The sequence below is a fragment of the Xenopus tropicalis genome, chromosome 2 (assembly GCF_000004195.4).
Source record: "Xenopus tropicalis strain Nigerian chromosome 2, UCB_Xtro_10.0, whole genome shotgun sequence".
Taxonomy (NCBI): domain Eukaryota; kingdom Metazoa; phylum Chordata; class Amphibia; order Anura; family Pipidae; genus Xenopus; species Xenopus tropicalis.
Genome location: NC_030678.2, coordinates 147473489 through 147492102, shown reverse-complemented (window position 1 = coordinate 147492102; position 18614 = coordinate 147473489). Strand labels below are relative to the sequence as shown.

At 38.7% G+C, this 18614-nt stretch overlaps 1 protein-coding gene across 6 annotated transcripts in view; it reads left to right on the top strand.

Moving 5' to 3' along the window:
• soat2 (sterol O-acyltransferase 2) overlaps positions 1-18614 on the top strand; it is a 26243-nt gene extending 7629 nt beyond the window's left edge. For 3 of the 6 annotated variants that reach the window (XM_031895754.1, XM_031895755.1, XM_018091114.2), the window contains 14 exons: positions 4317-4375; positions 5313-5455; positions 6324-6383; positions 6545-6652; positions 8283-8565; positions 9123-9189; positions 10280-10364; positions 11208-11253; positions 11484-11613; positions 11760-11857; positions 11955-12053; positions 13210-13345; positions 15318-15463; positions 17102-18223. In XM_031895754.1, the coding sequence (XP_031751614.1) occupies positions 4317-4375; positions 5313-5455; positions 6324-6383; positions 6545-6652; positions 8283-8565; positions 9123-9189; positions 10280-10364; positions 11208-11253; positions 11484-11613; positions 11760-11857; positions 11955-12053; positions 13210-13345; positions 15318-15463; positions 17102-17152 (1511 nt within the window). In that variant the 3' untranslated portion in view covers positions 17153-18223. 6 annotated transcript variants of the gene reach the window in all.

Below are 18614 nucleotides of genomic sequence, written 5' to 3'. Positions count from 1 at the left end.
TGCTTTACAGGCCCTTAGATATAAATTCTCCATTCTGATTTTAAAACCGATCAGTGGTTACTATGGTAATTAATCCTTGGCAACCAGATAACGGCTGAAAAATCAGTCCTGAATGATGCTGCACAAACATTTGGAAAATAAGTCTTGGAATTCTGCTGTCTAAACCATACCAAAAGGCAATTTAAGGTAATCTATGCCTTTCACCCTGTGCCTTCCAACCATGTATGTGCTGTGTCATTAGCAGGCAGCCTAACAATGACGTAGCACACCATTTTAAGTTTTAAGGCAAGGAGCACTTTGTGCCTTCACCAAGTGCTCCTTGACCAGGCTAAACTCCAGCAGTGAAACAGTTAATATTAAGGCTGGTAGGTCCCCATGCCCTGTACCCTGTTCAGGTGACTAGACATTTAAGGTCACATCAGGTTTCTCTGTAAAGTCTATGTCACACTAGGCACTTTCTGTGTAGGCGTATCTACACTGGGGAGGAAAATGTATGTGCTTCTTTCTGCTTCAGCATCCTTGTGCACTGACGTGACTGACAGACATGGTATTTACCTGTAAGTATGCAGTTGGGGCAGAAATCTGCATTTTTGAGCCGAAATCTGGTGAATTTTATCTCGTACACACAAATATCTCTGCATTGGGGGATGGAAACATCTAATAAAAGGTTTCAACAAACTGTAAAACAGACAATCCTGTGCATTCCCAGACTGGCGGCAAACTGCTCTTTCATTTTAAATTTCCCCAAGCTGACTGGATAGGCATAGATGGTACTAATCACTCTGGAAAGCATAGAGTTTACTGGCAATGGAATCTGGTTGTGCTGCAAATACACATTGCATAATGGGATATTTAGGCCCAGAATGAGCTTCAAAATAGGACCTGCCAGCTAGATTTTACACAATTCATGAGAATTCAATAAATTCAAAATTCTGAACAAATGGTTGGAGTCCTGGCCCCCAGCAACTGCAGGGTCTGCTTTCTCTACAGTTATGGAAAAAAAAATCCAACTTTCTTTTTATTGAAAATTGAATAATAAATGTCCCAAATTATGAAAACACATTGTACTACATTACAGAATCAGTGATTGAAAATTAGCATATATGTGACTGTTACACAGGGGACCTGCAATTGGGGACATAATAGGAACAAAACTGGAACTACAAACAAATAAACTGTCTGGGCTCCCTTGTGTTGCCTGCCAATTTATACTGAATTTGGCACAAGTAATGTTTTACCTGGTATGGCAGACACTCTCCAGAAAGTCTAATTCCGTAGGGGGATGTGTATTCTTCCATTTCCCTGTGACGGAGCATCTGGCAGCTGTGAGAAGTGCATTAGCAAGTTTTTGGGTTGGATTGTTAAATTCTGAATTTTTTTTCCCAAGGACCAGTGTCATTGGGTCTCTTTAGGTTTCAAATAATAGTACTTTCCTTAACCACTTATTATATCCCAGAATGTTTGAATATTTGGACAGAACCAGAATATATGCAAAAGTGTTCTCTCATTGTGACCACATCTCCAGCACTTTGGGATTACATAGGTTTTTTATGAGTTTAAAAAAAAAGGATGGGCTGTTCCCCTTAACTGGTCCGAAATGTGTATTTGCTTTATAAACCAAAAGATAGCTTATATAAATAAACTGATGTGCGGCCATGGAGGCAGCCAGTCAAGTTGAATATGGGCTATAGGGCACACTTGTAGAATACTATGCTTTACACGGGAAGATAAACAGAGGTCAGATGCAATTCATGGCTTTCTAAAGAACTATAAAATGCAAACTGTTTTATGGTATAACAGGCCATAACATTTGTTGCTAGGATATAGCTTATTTGTAGGTACTAGAGGAATAGATACTAACTAATTAGATATTTAAATAAATATCTTCGCTTTATGGTGTTACTTGTTTAATAGCTACAGTTGGGATTGTGTTTTATGGCCCAGATCATTCCAGATGCATTGCGTTCCCCCATAAATGATTAGGTGCTAGGGGAATGCTGTATGTTCTCCCCCTGGCCTTTTCCCAGGTAAATAGCATCTCCAGTGAACAGATTACACTGAGGCAATGAATTATTTCTGGACTTGGAAGATGTCTGGTGAGACACACTGTTGCTTCCAAAGATGGAAAACTGATTAGTCTTCGTCTCATGGTTCAGATATGGAGAAGGAACGTGATCATGAGAGTTCGTATAATGAAGCTGAGGGGGCACTTTGCTTACACTTTTCGAGAACCACATCTAATGTCTAGGCCTGTAGAGACTTGTGGTAAAGCTACAGTAGATAGCAAGGACATGTGGGCTTTTTCCACCAGTCCAAGTGGGTGTGCAGCTGCCTCAGACAGACTCGGATCTATCTTCGGTAAAATAAGATAATGATATTCTCAAGCTGGTTAGAGTTTTATTTGACTTCTTAGGGCTCCTGAATCCAAGCAATGTAATTGTATTATATTTTTTTCTTTCTTTCCGATTTAAATAAACAAGAGGACAATGACAATTCTATTTCAGTACAAAGGTCCCAAACACATGCACATTTTTAGCTTACTGTGCACAACAGTAGAACATATAGTGCAATAAAAGTTTTATTTTAGTCTCTTGTGTGAAGCAGGGATGTCGCCCTGTACATGCTATAGTTGTATTGTTTATATACTGTTTAAATATTTGCTGAAACTCACTGTCTCACTGACACCTTATCAATCTCTCATAGTCTGTGTAGGGCTGTTTGTATGTCCCTGAGATGTTTGTGTTAAGCAATGTTTACCATGATTTTCAAGAAGTACTTTTATTTCTTAACAATAAGGAATCTGAGAACTTTTATCACCTAACAACCTGTGCTAGGCTAAGGTTATCCATGTTTGAGCTAGTAATGTAGCAGAAGACTACAAACAAGAGCATTCCCATAGGCCACTTTCCAATAGATGCTGAAAACATGAGGAACAACCTGAAGGCCATTTATCGTTCAGATATGAGGTTTGTTGAGTAAATCATCAATGTATGTCCACATTAGCTGGAATGAGGTAAACGCTTGTTTTCTGGTCAGATGGTTGAACAAAATAGAAGTTTTATTTGTTGTAATGTATTTATTATCCGTTTTTTTATTTAACCACAACACATTTATTCAGCACATTAGAGAGATTGTTTAGAATTCACATCCATTTCTGCCGAAGTGTTGGTTACAGCCTATGGTTTCTATCACATTTACACATAAGTCTAGGGTTCCTATCATATACACAAATAGTCAATTTCATTTACATCCAGTTAACCCAAAGCAGGGTCGGAAAAATCCCGGTGGGCCCCGGCTCTAGTGGGCCCCAGCGGCCCAGACCCGACCCTTGCCAGTGCTCCTCCCCTGACGCGTCAAACGCACCTGGAGGAGGACGTCGGGAGGGGGGCCCTGCGAGGGGGGTTAGGGGGGCCCCTGCGGGGGGGGGGGTTAGGGGACGCGCCTGGCTGAGGGCACCTGCAGGGCCCCTGGGACAGGAGTCCCGGTGGGCCCTTCACCCCCCAGTCCGACCCTGACCCAAAGTTAGCAAAGACACAAGAAAACAAACTCCTTGCAGACACTGTCCAGGTTGGAAGAATCAGGGCAAACCATAGGACCACCATGCATGTTTGAGCCAAGTGTGAGGCCTTTGAAGGCACCCGAACATCAGCGAACATTAATTCTGAATCATCGGATAGGTGTAGAATTCTTTTGTTTCTACCTGCATATCTGACCATTCAGGTCTTGTTAGTGGAGTGGACGAACCAATGGTCACAGGATTGTAATTGTAATGTGTATGGCCATCGTTATATTTAAAACAATTATAAATGTCTTTAGCATAATCATATGGACTGATTTATTAAAAGCTTGGTGCAGGTGTGGGGAGGGACTCCAAATCATGTCTCTTAGCTCCCTATACACTTTGTGTCTAGCCTTTTGTGAAGTGTCATTTTGTCATTGTGATGTAAGGTGCAGAGCACAAATTTGCCAGGCTCAAGGAAACCCTATCTTTGTCATAAGTATGCAAAGATGGGGCTTCCTGGCACCTTGTATGTTTTGGCATTCCTGGCTTGCTCATGATGATGCACATGCTAGGAGTGTTGAGAGAGAGGCACAACCAATTGTACCTAAAGGTGCTGCGTAGAAATTTGAGGAGTCCACATGTAAATGATAAAAAATGTGAACTTTGTGTTGTACCCCTCCAGTTGTGGATAAGGCCGATAGTCTTGTATTTTGCCACTCACTGCTGTACTTATTCATGACTTGTGATGCTAGGAAATCAAGGCATTACATAGAGCTGTTCTTATAGCAGATATGACTGTTTACTCTGTTTTTAGGTGGTCTGTCTGATGGCAATGGCATCAATGGTCTTATTGAATGGAAGAGACACATGGAGGTAGGAAATACATACATTTAGTACAGTTATTAGACTAATATCTAAGTTTGATAAACTCTAAAGGATGATGGTATTTTAATGAGCACTCTGGGCCATTACAAGATAAGTAATACAGCTATAGGATTTATTTTATGGAATACTTGGGACCTGGGGTTTCCTGCAGGGGCGCTGCTGCCATGAAGCAAGTTGAGAAACTCACCTCAGGTGGCAGCACCAGGGTGGCAAAAGGGCCAGTTTTTAAATCGTAATTTCAGCATTTCCAGTACAGACAGCAATGATGTGCTCTCTGCACTAGCGATGTTCCCTTCCCCCCTTGGATGGGCTGCAACCAATATGGAGCTCCGTTACCATAAGTACAGTGGACTGTTTTATAATGGAGAAAAAAATACTCACTTTTACAAATTTGCTCAAAATGAGCTCTATGGGCGATGTCCTTCCCTTCATTTTGGATAAGGGATCCTATACACTTACCAGTCATTTAACTTTTTATAATATCTATTCCACTGTATGAAGTATTCTTCTGAATTGTCAATCCCTACTTGCAACTTGCATCAGAAATGGTAAAACTTAAACAGAACAGTGTTCAGACTGCTTTTGGCTGCATTGATAAATCTGTCAGTTTGTAAAACTCTTTCCTAAAAACAGGCAAAGTTACAAAAAGAAAATGTCCTTGTGTACTTTTACCCTTAGTTTAGCTTAACTGTAGGCACAGAAATATTAATTGTGAAGCATATAGCACCAAAGCATTCAAGCGGTCTTTGAACATTGAAACTGAAAGAATATCTCTGTCCCATATCTTCTCTAAAGTAAAGGTTGAATCAAGCCAGGGATTATATCCGTCTTTATCAATACCATGTCTGACCTTGCTTATAGCACACAGAAAAGTAAATTGACACTTCATAAATTAAAGATTCTAATCTGCCTGTTGCACTTTCAGGGGGTAAAGGCTGAACTGGTAGAAGAAATGAGCTGTCACCTAAAGGATCTCCTTGATAAAGCTGTGGCAGAGACCATGCATTCATACAAAAGAAAAATAGCTTCTGCACTGTCCTCAAAAAAAGATCATGTTAATAATAAAAGGTAAAAGTGAGTAACTTGTATTAACAGATACAGAAGGATTTTAAAAACCTTCTCCAAAGACAAAACTGAGATCTGTTTACTAATTTTCTCTTCGAGTGATGGCACATGAAGAGACTTTAAGGCCTAAATGCCCAGAGCGGTCTACTGCAGCCCATAGGGCATAGGGACCATAGTCATCCTTTTTACGTTGCAACTTTTTTCAATAAGGAAAGAGGCAAGGTTTTGGTATGGAAAATACAGAAGCCAAATTAACAATGGTAAGCCTGAATCATCTTCAAGGAAAACTAAAGCATAAACATGAATATGGCTAGAAATACTGTATTTTATAACCCAAACTCACTGTATACTAGTGTAGAGGGTCATCAGCAATAATGATCCAGGCCTTTGAAATTTTTTAAGTGTCGGTGATACTGCACATGCTTAGTGTGCTCTGGGCAGCTGTTGCTAAACTAAGCTTAGTGGTCATCAAATATCATAAAGAAGATGTTGGTTCCTACACTCAGGTGACAGCAGCCCAGATCTTGTGCAGGGAATCAGCAGAAAAGAACATGAGGAGCTACTGGGGGCAAATTCAGAGGCACAAATCTTCCCTGCTAAAGGGCTGTGGTTGCCTGAGCAGAAATACAAAACAAGATTGCAGTTGCGGTTTTAGCTTCAAAAACTAGCACTATGAAAAAGGAAGAAATAAAACTAAGAATAGATATTATGAAATAGTGCTGCCATAATCATACTTTTTTTTACAAATGACATCCCCTAATTATAGCCACTTACAGTGTCTGTTCTCAGTGTTGTTTTGTGATTGCTGGTAATAAAACTGCCATTGTATACTGCCATGCTGCTTCATAAACCCTATTCGTTTTATCCCCAGGCACCAAGGATCTATTTCTGAAAAGCAGAAAGTATTTATGCATCGTGCTTCTCTGTTGGAGTAAGTGAGAAATAAGAAGACTGAAAATAACCAATGTCAAAGAAACATATTTAAAAGGAACAGAGTTGCATGGGGGCAGCCCTGTGCAAGCACTTGTTATGGGAGGGTAGCCCATTTACTGGCAGCTACAGGCAAATAATTGGATGTCTCTTCTCACCTAGTGATCTGATGGAGGTGGAGCATTTCCGCACTATTTATCACATGTTTGTGGCTGTACTTTGTGTTTTCGTTATAAATACTACTGCTGTGGACATCATTGACCAGGGCAGGTGAGAGAATAAATTATTAAGCAATTAAAGGAATACTATAATGGGAAAACATGTTTTGTTTTTTTCAAAATACACATCAGTTAATAGAGCTTCTCCAGCAGAATCCTGCATTGAATTCTGTTTTTCAAAAGCACAAAAAGATTTTTTTTATATTTTATAAGTTTGAATTTTCACATGAGGCTAGCCATAGTCTTCATTTCCCAGGGCACCACAGCCATGTGACCTGTGCTCTGATAAACTTTAGTCACACTTTACTGCTGAGCTGCAAGTTGGAGTGATGTCCTCCCCCCCCACCCCCCCCTCCCAGCAGCCGATCAGCAGAACAATGGTAAGTAGCAAGATAGCAGCTCCCAGTAGGTATCAGAATAGAACTCAATAGTAAGAAATCCAAGTCCGGCTTGGGACTCCTCCAGTTACACAGGAGTAGGAGAAACAATAGGTTACCTGAAAGCTCACTGAGATGGCGCCTACACACCAGTATTACAACTAAAAAAAAATTGTTGGTTCAAGAATAAAACTTTAAATGGTGTGGAGTAAACAAGTGTAATTTTAGAAAAAAAAAAGTATACTAAAAAAATCCTGACAGTATCCCTTAAAACAATATATAGGAAAAATATGCACTGCAACCTTCTCAACTGTGCAGCTGTAATGCAGCAGCCTTATGCAACTCGTGATTTGTCTGATAACTTCCCCCAGTTAAATGTTTGTGTCTGGGTATGTAATTGCCAGTCCCCTGTAAGTTAAGCAGGTAAATCGAGCTCTGATTTTAGCTACTCTTTGCCCCTTCAGACTGGCTAGCTCATGTATGGGGCTAAACCAATGGTCCAATATGTATCGGGCAGGTTTTTAAGCCATCGGACCAGCCCAATTTGTGCATGAATATGTAGGTTTTCTGGTGCATGCTCACTTACTGTGACACCATATACATGCCTGCATTGCGCAGCTGTTTTGCCCCAAGTGCATTGGAGAAAGGGCAACTAAACCAATTTGGAAGACTGAAGGGGATAATACAGAGAATGATGACCTGGGGAAAGCTATTTGATAAGTCAAAATAATTGAGAAAATGGGAAGTGATTCATTCATTCTACTTGCAAAGGCACAATGGCAGATGTGATTTGTCCCAGTTACCATCCATAGTGCTTGTTTGTTGGAAATAGCCAACATATTAATTTTGAGACACAATGACCAAGAAATGAACAAATTATAAACTGATGAAAATTGCTTCGAAGTAGTTCATACATTTTATCCATTTATATGATTTTTTAAGAGCCTTTGTTAAGTTGACATCAGTGATACAAGTTGAATATTTAAACATAGTTTCATGAAAAGGTACTTTAACAGATTTTGTTGGTTTCCCTTCTACATTGGCAATTGGCATTGAATTTAAAGGTGAACTGTCCAGTGCTCTGACCATACATTGGTTTTTGCTTTGACCGCAGCCAAAAACTGAAAAAATTAAGCCCTAATGCCTTATTTCAACAGCCCAAAAAGACTTTTTATTAATACAGTTTTTATTGACAATGACAGTCCAGAATGTATATAAGGAAGACTAGGCTCCTTTTGACTTTCATTTATTTTTGAGTTCCTTTCCCATTGTGCTTATTGTACCCATAATCTTCTCTTATTACAGATTGTTTCTGGATCTTGACCTTTTGTTCTACACCTTTGGCCAGCTTAGCACTGTTGTGTGGACATGGCTCTGTCTATTTATGTATACACTTCTGGTTCCTTACAGAGCCTTACATGTTTTGGGATCTTTATACCCAGAATCAAGCCATCCGTTGCTGCTCTCTGCTTTTATAGGAGGGCTGCTGCTTGTCTGCCAAATATTTGTTCTTGGTGTACTGCCAATATATGTTGTGACACAGTACAAGCTGCCTCCTGCATCCAGCTTTATTGTTATCCTTGAGCAGGTGAGTAGCACAAACAGTTATTTTAGAGGGGGGGGGGCATTATAGGGAATTAAAAAAAAATTACTTATACTATGTTTATGGAGACAATATGGGTATAATCTACCTAAAGAAAAAGTCATCCTTAACAGAGAAGGATGATGTTGCCCTATGCTGACCCTTGGTGTCTATGCACAGCTACACTGGGAGTCCCAAAATGAACAACGTTGTTGCTGTGCCCGTGTTGCCTCTTCATTTTTTTGACACAATGGAACCAGGCCTTTCTCTTAATAATGCCGCTGGTTCATTGTTATACTGTAGATTTAAGGTATAGAAACGTATATTAAGTAAAATAGATCCTAAAGGTGAGTTTGAGTTCCATTTAACAGCAGCAACACACAAATGTACTTATATTGGTCATTGTATATATTATTATAGTACATAGTAATATTACATAGTGCAAAAGAAACAATATATATAAGATTTCTGAAAAAGTATTTTTGGCTGAAGGCTTTTGCTATGTAGAAAACCTCAAATAATGATAAAGATTAGTGATGTGTTATATTTACATCTTGTTTCAGGTTCGTTTCCTGATGAAGAGCTACTCCTTTTTGCGAGAATGTGTTCCACTGCTCCTGAGAAAGGAGAGTATGTCTCAACTAATAAATATAGATATTTTTGGACTCAAACACTAAAATATGCAAACTTGAAGAAAGCACATTTCAACACTTTAAAATATAAATTCAGCATGTATTGCCAAATTATGCATACTCAATATATTTTTCCTTCAGAAGTCTGGGATAAAATGATTGTTTTCTCCTATGTTTGCCCAGTAGGCTGTGTTAACCGTTATATGCAGGCCAGAGGGGCTGCTGTAAGATGCCATAGACCAGGGGTCCTCAAACTTCTGACCCAAGGGGCCGTATCAAGGGCCCCTCAGACTGCTGGGGGGCCCGACTGCCATCAGCAGCACCCAGAAACCCCCATCAGCGGCAGCAAAATGTGGCCCAAACTTTTTGCATTAACCTCCAACCCCTCCCTTCGGTCCTACCTGCCATCCGTCCTCCCTCTCAGCTCCCCCGTCCCACTCCCCACTGAGTCCTCTCTCTCCCCTGCCAGGGGTGAGGACACAGCGGGGGGGCTGTGTAAATTCCCCTGGGGGGCCCGGATCCGGCCCGGCGGGCCGTAGTTAGAGGATCACTATTTATTGGGCCTCTGTGTACTTGAAATGCCAGGGCCTATTTTGAATCCTAGTCCGGAACTGATTATTGCTATAGCATTAAGCATTCTATGAAATCTTGATTTGAAAAATATGCAGATTTTTTTTAATAGATTGGATAAACTAATATTTCTCTTAGGAAAAACATTAACTTACCTGAATGTTTTTAAATCTGAATTGTTGACTGGGATGATACTATGTCAGATAAAAATAATTTAAAAAAATTATATTCAATATTTATTATATTAACAAAGGAAAGTAATACAAAAAGATAAAGGTACAATCAATACATGTTATCGGAAATGGAAAGAACAAAATGGAAAGAAGGGATTTGCAATCTACAAGTCAGAAAGGACAGAAATATACAGCAGTATACAATCTTACTATGTACAAAAGTACACACAGGGGAGACCAGCATTACCATAAATAAATAAGTATAAATATACAGAGGTTATGTACCATTTTGTAAGAGACATTAAGAAAATAAATGTCTCCTTTTTGTTTTCCTTTGTCTCCTAGAAAAAGACATCCAACTACCAAAGTTTTCCAGTTATCTTTATTTCCTCTTCTGCCCAACTCTGATCTATAGAGAAAGCTATCCCAGGTAAAAAAAAAAAATTACAAAAGGACACATGCAAGGTGATTCATTTAAAATGTCTTGCCATATTTTGTCGGCAAAATAATTGCAGGAGTAAATGCTGATTGTATATATTTAGTAAAGTTGGAGGAAATATGCATTTCTGGGGATCAGGTAGTAGTCATCCCTCGTCTTACTGGTTTGTAGTTCAGTTCTCAGTCTGCTACTAATATGTGCAGGGTGCCCTAATGATAGTCTGTGGGTGGGAAGGTGGGATACCAATAGGGCACTGAGGACTGAACCACAGAGGTGACGCACCTTCTTTGATTTCAATGAAGTGCATGAGGTAAGCATTACCTTCTACAGTTATTGTGAGTATTTATTTGGTTAAATAAAATGGCAACTAATTTTAATCAATTCCCTCTTTGGGCATTTGCCTTGTATTTGTTTTTACTCACTGTATATGCATTTAATAATGGTTGCAACAGTGCTCACCTAGCTTAATGAGATAAGATGAGATGAGAATTGAGATAATAGTCATTTATGATATGAGCACCTAAACATCATTTTGACAAATGTAACTTTTTGCAGCCAGTTCTCATCAGGGAATCATACTTTAACATTCTCTACACAGTATTTATGAAATGTTAAATACTGAAGTCCATTACATGATGTCTCTGCCAGTGTTATAAGCCCCCCAGGTGCTACATGAAATGCTGTGCATACTCTCCTGTAACTCCTTGACTTTAAATAAACCTAGTTTTATATTGTTTTATTTACATAGAATTATGGAACAGTCTATTCTCTCCTCTATCCTAATGGTACAAGGATTGTATATGTGAATGCTGAGCACTTTTTGTGTCTTTTCAGAACAACGTATATCAGATGGAATTTTGTGGCAAAGAATTTTGCTCAGGTAAGTCAATGACTTTCTGTATTCTAAGCAGACTGCAATTTAAAGAAAATAATCTACTAAGTACAATAAATTGAATGCACTAATAAAATATTTATATACAGTGCATATACTCCCTTTTTCTTGCACCATATGCAGTTTGATAACATTAAGCCATGGGATTTCATTATAGCTCACAAACTTTGTCTTATTATTTATTTAATAATTTTCTTATATTTACTTTCTGCCTATAGTTCCTTGGATGTCTGTTTTTTGGGTACTATGTTTTATTCACCCTGTGCATTCCGGTCTTCACCAATATGAGCAAACAACCATTCAGCAATAAGACGCTGGTGCTGTCTATCTTCCATGCTACTCTTCCAGGTGGGAGGAATCTTTTAGTTTGGCCAAGGTAGCCTAGGATTGGCTGTACTGCAATTCTCATATCTCTTGGGGGTCTTCTCACATGCCAGAAACTTAATGGGATCACTGTGTAGATGTCATCAAGTCCCTTGCTTTGTGCCCCACAGGTACATTTGTGCTTTTGCTGTCGTTTTTTGCCTTCCTGCATTGCTGGCTGAACGCCTTTGCAGAGATGCTTCGTTTTGCAGATCGCATGTTCTACGAGGTAAGATCCATTCATGGGCACATTTTTGTCTTTGCCTTAATGTGTTTTTGGGCACCATGTTTAACTATGCAATTACTCTTTTTGTCTATCTGTGTAGGACTGGTGGAATTCAACATCATTTTCAAATTACTATCGCACATGGAATGTTGTTGTACATGACTGGCTGTATTATTATGTATATCGAGACTTGCTTTCGGTAAGGGCGCTGTGGTTTTTGCACAGGGTGCAATTCCATATACAAATATCTGACTTTGGCTAAGCATTCACTGAGGAGACCTTAGATGATTCTGACTTATTTTATATAATAATTAATAGTGTTTAGTAATATGCAGAAATCTTTTCTCAAGAACTTTTTTTGGGATAGTGTGTAACTAGGCAACTTCCCAGAGATGACTTGGGAATCCAGGTCTACACTCCCTTGCTTTTAAATGGAGCAGGCAGATTGGAAAGGGGAATGGGGGGTAAGGTAGGGGGAGACCAAGAGACATTTTTATTGATATTAGGACAAAATTGGTTTATGAGAAGCCATCAATTAATATGAGTGATATCTTGCTGTTGGTACATAATTTTACATTCACAAAGTGGAAATAATCAATGAGCAAGCAGAAGGTTGTTTTGGAGTATTTATGTTTGGAGGTATCTCTCCTGGCACTCCCATATGTTTCAAATTTTGGCTCGCTGACACATTGTCACACTGACATTTGCCCATGGCTAAGTGCCCATAGGACACGAAACACGAAGGAAAGTCTCTGGAGATTTTTATTTTAATGTAGCTTTGGATAAAGACATTTTTTATTTTTACTATTTGTGACCCTTGTGGATACTTTTGACTGCCTATAAGCCTAAGCTGTTTGCTATTTATTTATATCCACTACCCGAGCTGAGGGTCTGAAACACTTGTTTCACTTGGTGAGCACTTCATTGTTTTTTAGTGTGTGAGCTCTCCCGGCACTCCCATGTGTTTCACATTCTTGGCTCACTGACACATCTTTATCAGTTTCTCTCTATGACTTCTTGAAGTCAATGAATGTGTTGGTCTTTCTATATTGTTAGCCCAAGGGCTCTACTGTGCAGAAAACCATTGTTCCTAGTTATAGCTAAGCCCACAACAATTGCTATCTCCATGCCTTCATTTATTAGTTTGGCATGAGTAATGATATCTGTGCAGACCACTGGTGCTTAAATAGCATTCCCAGAGTGTAGTTACTAGCATAACTTGGTCTCACTCCAGTTAAAAGAAAAAGAGGGTATTTTTGCCACTTGCTAGATGTTCCTTAATATGAAAGTATTAACAGAAATATTCTATAAAAGAAGATGTTCCTAACATAATTTTTTAAATTATTTTCTTTCAGTTGTGTAACCAGCGGTACCGTGCTGGGATCATGCTGACTGTGTTCCTCCTCTCTGCCTCCGTTCACGAATATGTCTTTACATTGTCTCTTCGCTACTTCTACCCTGTCCTGTTCTGCTTATTTGCCATATTTGGAGGTAACTTCTTTTATTATTACCTATTAAAACTTCATAATGTCCCACATAGGGCCGTGACACACAGACATTTTTGTGCATTTGTGCACAAATTATATATTGAGTTTCAGAGAAAACTGGGAGGACCTTCAGAATGGCAACTTTGTTAAAATGATACAAAGTCTAGCCGCTGTGGAGCAGGGACAGTTTGGTTATGAGATGGCCATGTAATAAGAGATTACAGTTGCCTAAATAAAACATTGTATTAATGTGTCGATGGTATGCATTATTATGTTAAAGTTGATTATGGGATGTATTTAAGCTGTTATTATGGTTTGTTTGAATGCAAGGCAACCAGTGAGAGTTGCCTAATACAGTTATCAATGTCAATGGGATATGTGGTGAGCATAACCCAGACATGCCATTATAATTACTACAATTGATAATCCACATATTAACCCTTGATGTGCCAGTTTAATCATTGTAGAAATGGCCAATGAGCACTACATTAATGCCAGACAAGCAAGTAAGATAACTGAAAAAGGGTCGCTGAACAATTCAGATAGCCATCTTGGATTTTCTCTAAAGAACAAAGAAGTCAACGCGGCCGGTATGAGGAGGGCAGCAGTCGTGGTGGCAAGGGGAGAGAGAAAAAATTAAACAAAATATAACACATTGTGACACAGTGGGCGATTTTTCACTTACAGTAAATCTGGGCTACTGCAGGCATCTCCCCATGTGCAATAATCTGTGTGTGATCTCAGTCTAACAGTTCTGCAGATAGCTCAGCCATGCTGTTTGGCAATAGGAAAGTCCAACATGCTGACTTGTGTTAGAATCCATTTCTTACACCAGGGACCTCACTGACTGGCATGCTCTAAACCCAGCGTTCATCAGCTATCCCACAGCATTGTGTGAGTGAATGTGATCAGGGCTGTAGACTGTAAGCTCCACTGGGGCAGGGACTGAAAAAAATCACTGTAAAACACTGTGTAACCTGTGAATAGCACTCTGTGAATAATTCATAATAAAATCCGTATGATATTACTGATATTACTTGTTTGTGGAAGGAAAACATTTTATAATTTTATATTACATTAGATCTCTCAAAGTATATGAGAAATAACAAAACCTATTTGTGAATTACCCAGTGCAGTTCGACATTTTTAGCACAATGGCAGCTCATTTATATATTTATAATACACGAGCAATGAATACCCTGTAAATGACATCACAATAATTGGAGCTTAGTGATGTCATCAGTTATCGGTGCTTAGTAATATGATTTCTGTCACATGACTCATTGAAACGTGTATTATAATGAATAATGCACCCCCTGTTGTAAAATATAAGGACATCACCTCGGAGTTCCACAACCTGTTTAAAAGCATTTGGCCTGTGACCTTGTACCTTTTATATGGTCATGGAATTCCTTGGTGACTTGCACCCCCTGCTGTAAAATATAAGAATATATTATTCACTATTATATATATATATATATATATATATATATATATATATATATATATATATATATATATATATATATATATATATATATATATATATATATATATACATATATATATTATGCCATGGGATATCTCTACAATAAGTCTTTCTGTCATTATTTTTCTATAGCTTTTAATCCTCCTTGTTTAGTTTTTATGGAAAACAGATAATTATTCTGAATCTGATTCTTGTTCAGAACAGCATTTTGTACATATTTCTCTCTATTACATCATAATACAAATCTGACATTTAGAGGTAGATTTATCAAAATCAGCATAACATTAGCATGATTTTAAATTAAGAGAGAGTAAAGGACTAGTAGTTAGGCAGGTTATATATAGGCATTATGGTTGAACTTGATGGACGTATGTCTTTTTTCAACCCAACTTACTATGTTACTATGTATGTTACTATCTGTTAAGCAAAATTGGTAATAATATTATACTGTTAAAAAAATGTTCCTTATTCTTCCTTTCTTTCACAGTCCTCTTTAATTTCATGATGAACGATAAACGCAAAAGCCCCGTCTGGAACGTGATGGTTTGGACTTTCCTGTTCATTGGTCAGGGCATCCAGCTGTGCCTGTACTCCCAGGAGTGGTATGCTCAGATTCACTGCCCTCTCACTGAGGTAAGAGGTACCATGATGGTATTTTAAACCAATACTCTTCTTCATACTGTTTCTGGTGCTAACATATGTTTTCCATCTATTGTCAAAGGCTCATGGACAGTCATATTTGTCCTTCAAATATTAACACTGATATTTTTATAGATTTTATGGCAGATCATTTGTGCAAAGTAAATGTGGGATCTCAGGGGTTCTTTCAGTTCAGGTATTTTATTTTACTCCTGTTGAGTTTTATAGTGTCAGCAGAAAACACCCCACATGTACTCAAGCACGGTTATTTGGAAATAATCCACTCTCACTTTTAGTTTGTACCTTCAAGTGGGCATGACACATGTAATGTGCAGCTGTTTTCTTGGAAAGGTGGGGTTATCTTAACATCATAAAATATTGGTACAAGGTCATTTTTAAGTTACATAAAGCCATTGTAGTAGTTGTATAGGGCTAGATACTGCATATGAAATTATAAAAATACATGCAAGAAACCAAGCCAGGAAGCAATAAATGATATCACGCCTGGTGTTGTGTAGGTGGTGAGGAGGTGGCAGGGGCATAGGCTGGCATTTGGATGAAAGTTATGTGAGCCTTTGTCTTTCTGCTCAGCTACTGATTAGAAAATAAGATATATTTAGCTGTATTTTCAAGCTTGTATAGTGACACAAAGACCACCTCCTCCTTGATCTCTAGCCTTTTTTAATTTTCACATTGCATTGCCCTGTAGACAAGACAAAATCCTCTGCACTCCCCCATATTAATATATTTAGGACATTTAGGAATTAGGAATTCTGTGCATTAAGCTACTAAATTGCCCAAAACAGGCATTGTTTGTTCATATATTGCAATATATTGGGTCACCTAGGTTAAAGTTTGGCCAGTCTTACAGTCACTTATCTGATTTGTTAAGAATTCTACTACTTCATTATATATTTTTCACAGGGACATAAGGTGGCCATACACACTACAATTACGATCTTTCCCACGACCACTGGTTGTAGGAAAGATTGTTTGTCCACTCTAACGTTAAGAACTGAATCATCAGATATGCAGGTAAAAACAAAGGAATTCTGTACCCCTATCTGACAATTCAACATTAACGTTACGATGTTTGGGCACCTTCAAATGCGCCCAATAAAAATGTTCAGTTCTGCCCAATCAACGAGACAACTGATAGCCAAAGCTTTAACCGAAATCAGTTGCTTCGTCTCTCACCATACATGCACCAAACCTTTTTTGTACCATAGTACCTGTGCATGTATGACCACCTTAAGTTTTACCTGCAATAGGCTTGCTTTCCAATGGTAAAATGTCCAGATGGTTGTCCTTTTTATTTGAAACCACAGAGATAACCTGAGTGCATGCTCACTCTTTGCCCCTCCCCCTCTCTAATAGTTTAAACCTGTTTAGAGTTTTACACTTTCCAATAAAAAGGGCATCCATTAATGTCCTCAATATACTGATGGATGAGTGCAAAAGATTTATTTCTGTATATATGTTGTGATCACTCCTTCTCCTAATGTTCTGACATTGGTTAGAGGCGAGCACAACTTTCCCTTTTGCTGTTGCATTGCTCTGATGTTTTCTTCTTATCCAAGAACTTAAACAATCTGGACTACCTGTAAGTGTGGAATTTATATTTCTTGACAGAAAACCTTTTGGGGATTGGTGACTCCTCGATCCTGGTCCTGTCGCTTATAGCCAAAGAACCTTGGATCAGCCTAACACCTACAACGTCTAACAGGACTCTTCTTTGTAATTAATATTTCACAAGAGCCTAAGAAGATCAAGGAGAAACCTCAAGGGGGTAGCAATGTTTTCAATTTGCTCCAAGATGGAGCTCCTTACCTATGACCTGGATGGATTCTGAATAAATAAACCAACAAAGTATTTACTTACATTTTCCTGGTATGGGCCTTGCCTTACCAAACATGGGGACCATAGTGCTGATTAGGTGCTACACTGCAATAACATTTCCTATCATTTTTTGTTACGTTTAATTCACAAGAAATTAGGAAATGATAAATTATCATTGGCCCAGGTATAAGGGAATAGATACCATATTTATATGTACGTCTGATCTTCTTTATTTCCCCCTATAAAAAGCCAATTGCGCCAAGTGTGCAATGATGGCATGAAACAAAGCTGGCCAAAACCTGCAACTGAATAAACTGAATTATTATTATTAAAGCTTATTATTATTAAACCTTGGGGTGTGTTCTCTCAGCCTACACCTGGGCTCCTGTAATCAACGTGGGTTTCTCCTGTTTTAATGCCTGAAAACTGCACACAAAGTTCAGAAACCTTTACTGCCAATTGCTCAACTTTGCACTTTTCCTTGGCTCTTTAAAGGGGTTTCTTTGCCAGTCCCAACAAGATTCTAGGGAGAAAGGATAGTCTTAACAAAAAATGACACTATTTAGAGAGATAACAAAATATGTCTTATACTGCACACTATGTTGTTGAGCTGCTATAGAAGTCTGGTTTTCATTGTTCTTGTTGAAAAATAAATATAATTGGGGCTTTGGGTTTTTTGCTAAATAAAAGCACGGCACTAGAAAATATTGTATGTATCTTTGTAATGAGCACTGGCGGGCGCTTCTCCCCAGGAGTACGTTCCCCAAGATGGCAGCACGTGGTTTAATGGTGACTGAGCACTGGCGCGTGCCAACATGTGACACCATCATGACATACTTCAGGGCCAAATTGAAAATATAAGGACGCTCAGTACCTGGGTTCAATGCCTGATTAAAGGTCTTTTTTTGGAAAGCTCCTTGGTGCACCTAAATTATTGTTTCTGATTGATCTACCAGTGTTTGACTCTGCTCTGCTCCTGGCTATGCTGATTGATGCCTGCCACAAACTTCTGCCTGAATTTGATCTGAGACTTGTTTAACCCCTTAGATACCACATATTGGACATTCTGAACCTAGTTTCCTCCTTTGTCCTAACCTCAAACCTGGCAAGGGCCCTCAGGCCCGACAATCTTAAAGGGACAATTCTAATGTCTACTGAATGGAAATCTGGCTGCTCACAGGCTTTAACACTCACAGGCCTGATTTATAACTGCTGTTCATCGTTTAAATACCCTATGTTTAAACGAAATTGAGCTTTACAATAAAAACAATTTTCTGAGATGTCAGATTTAACTAGAGACCATAAA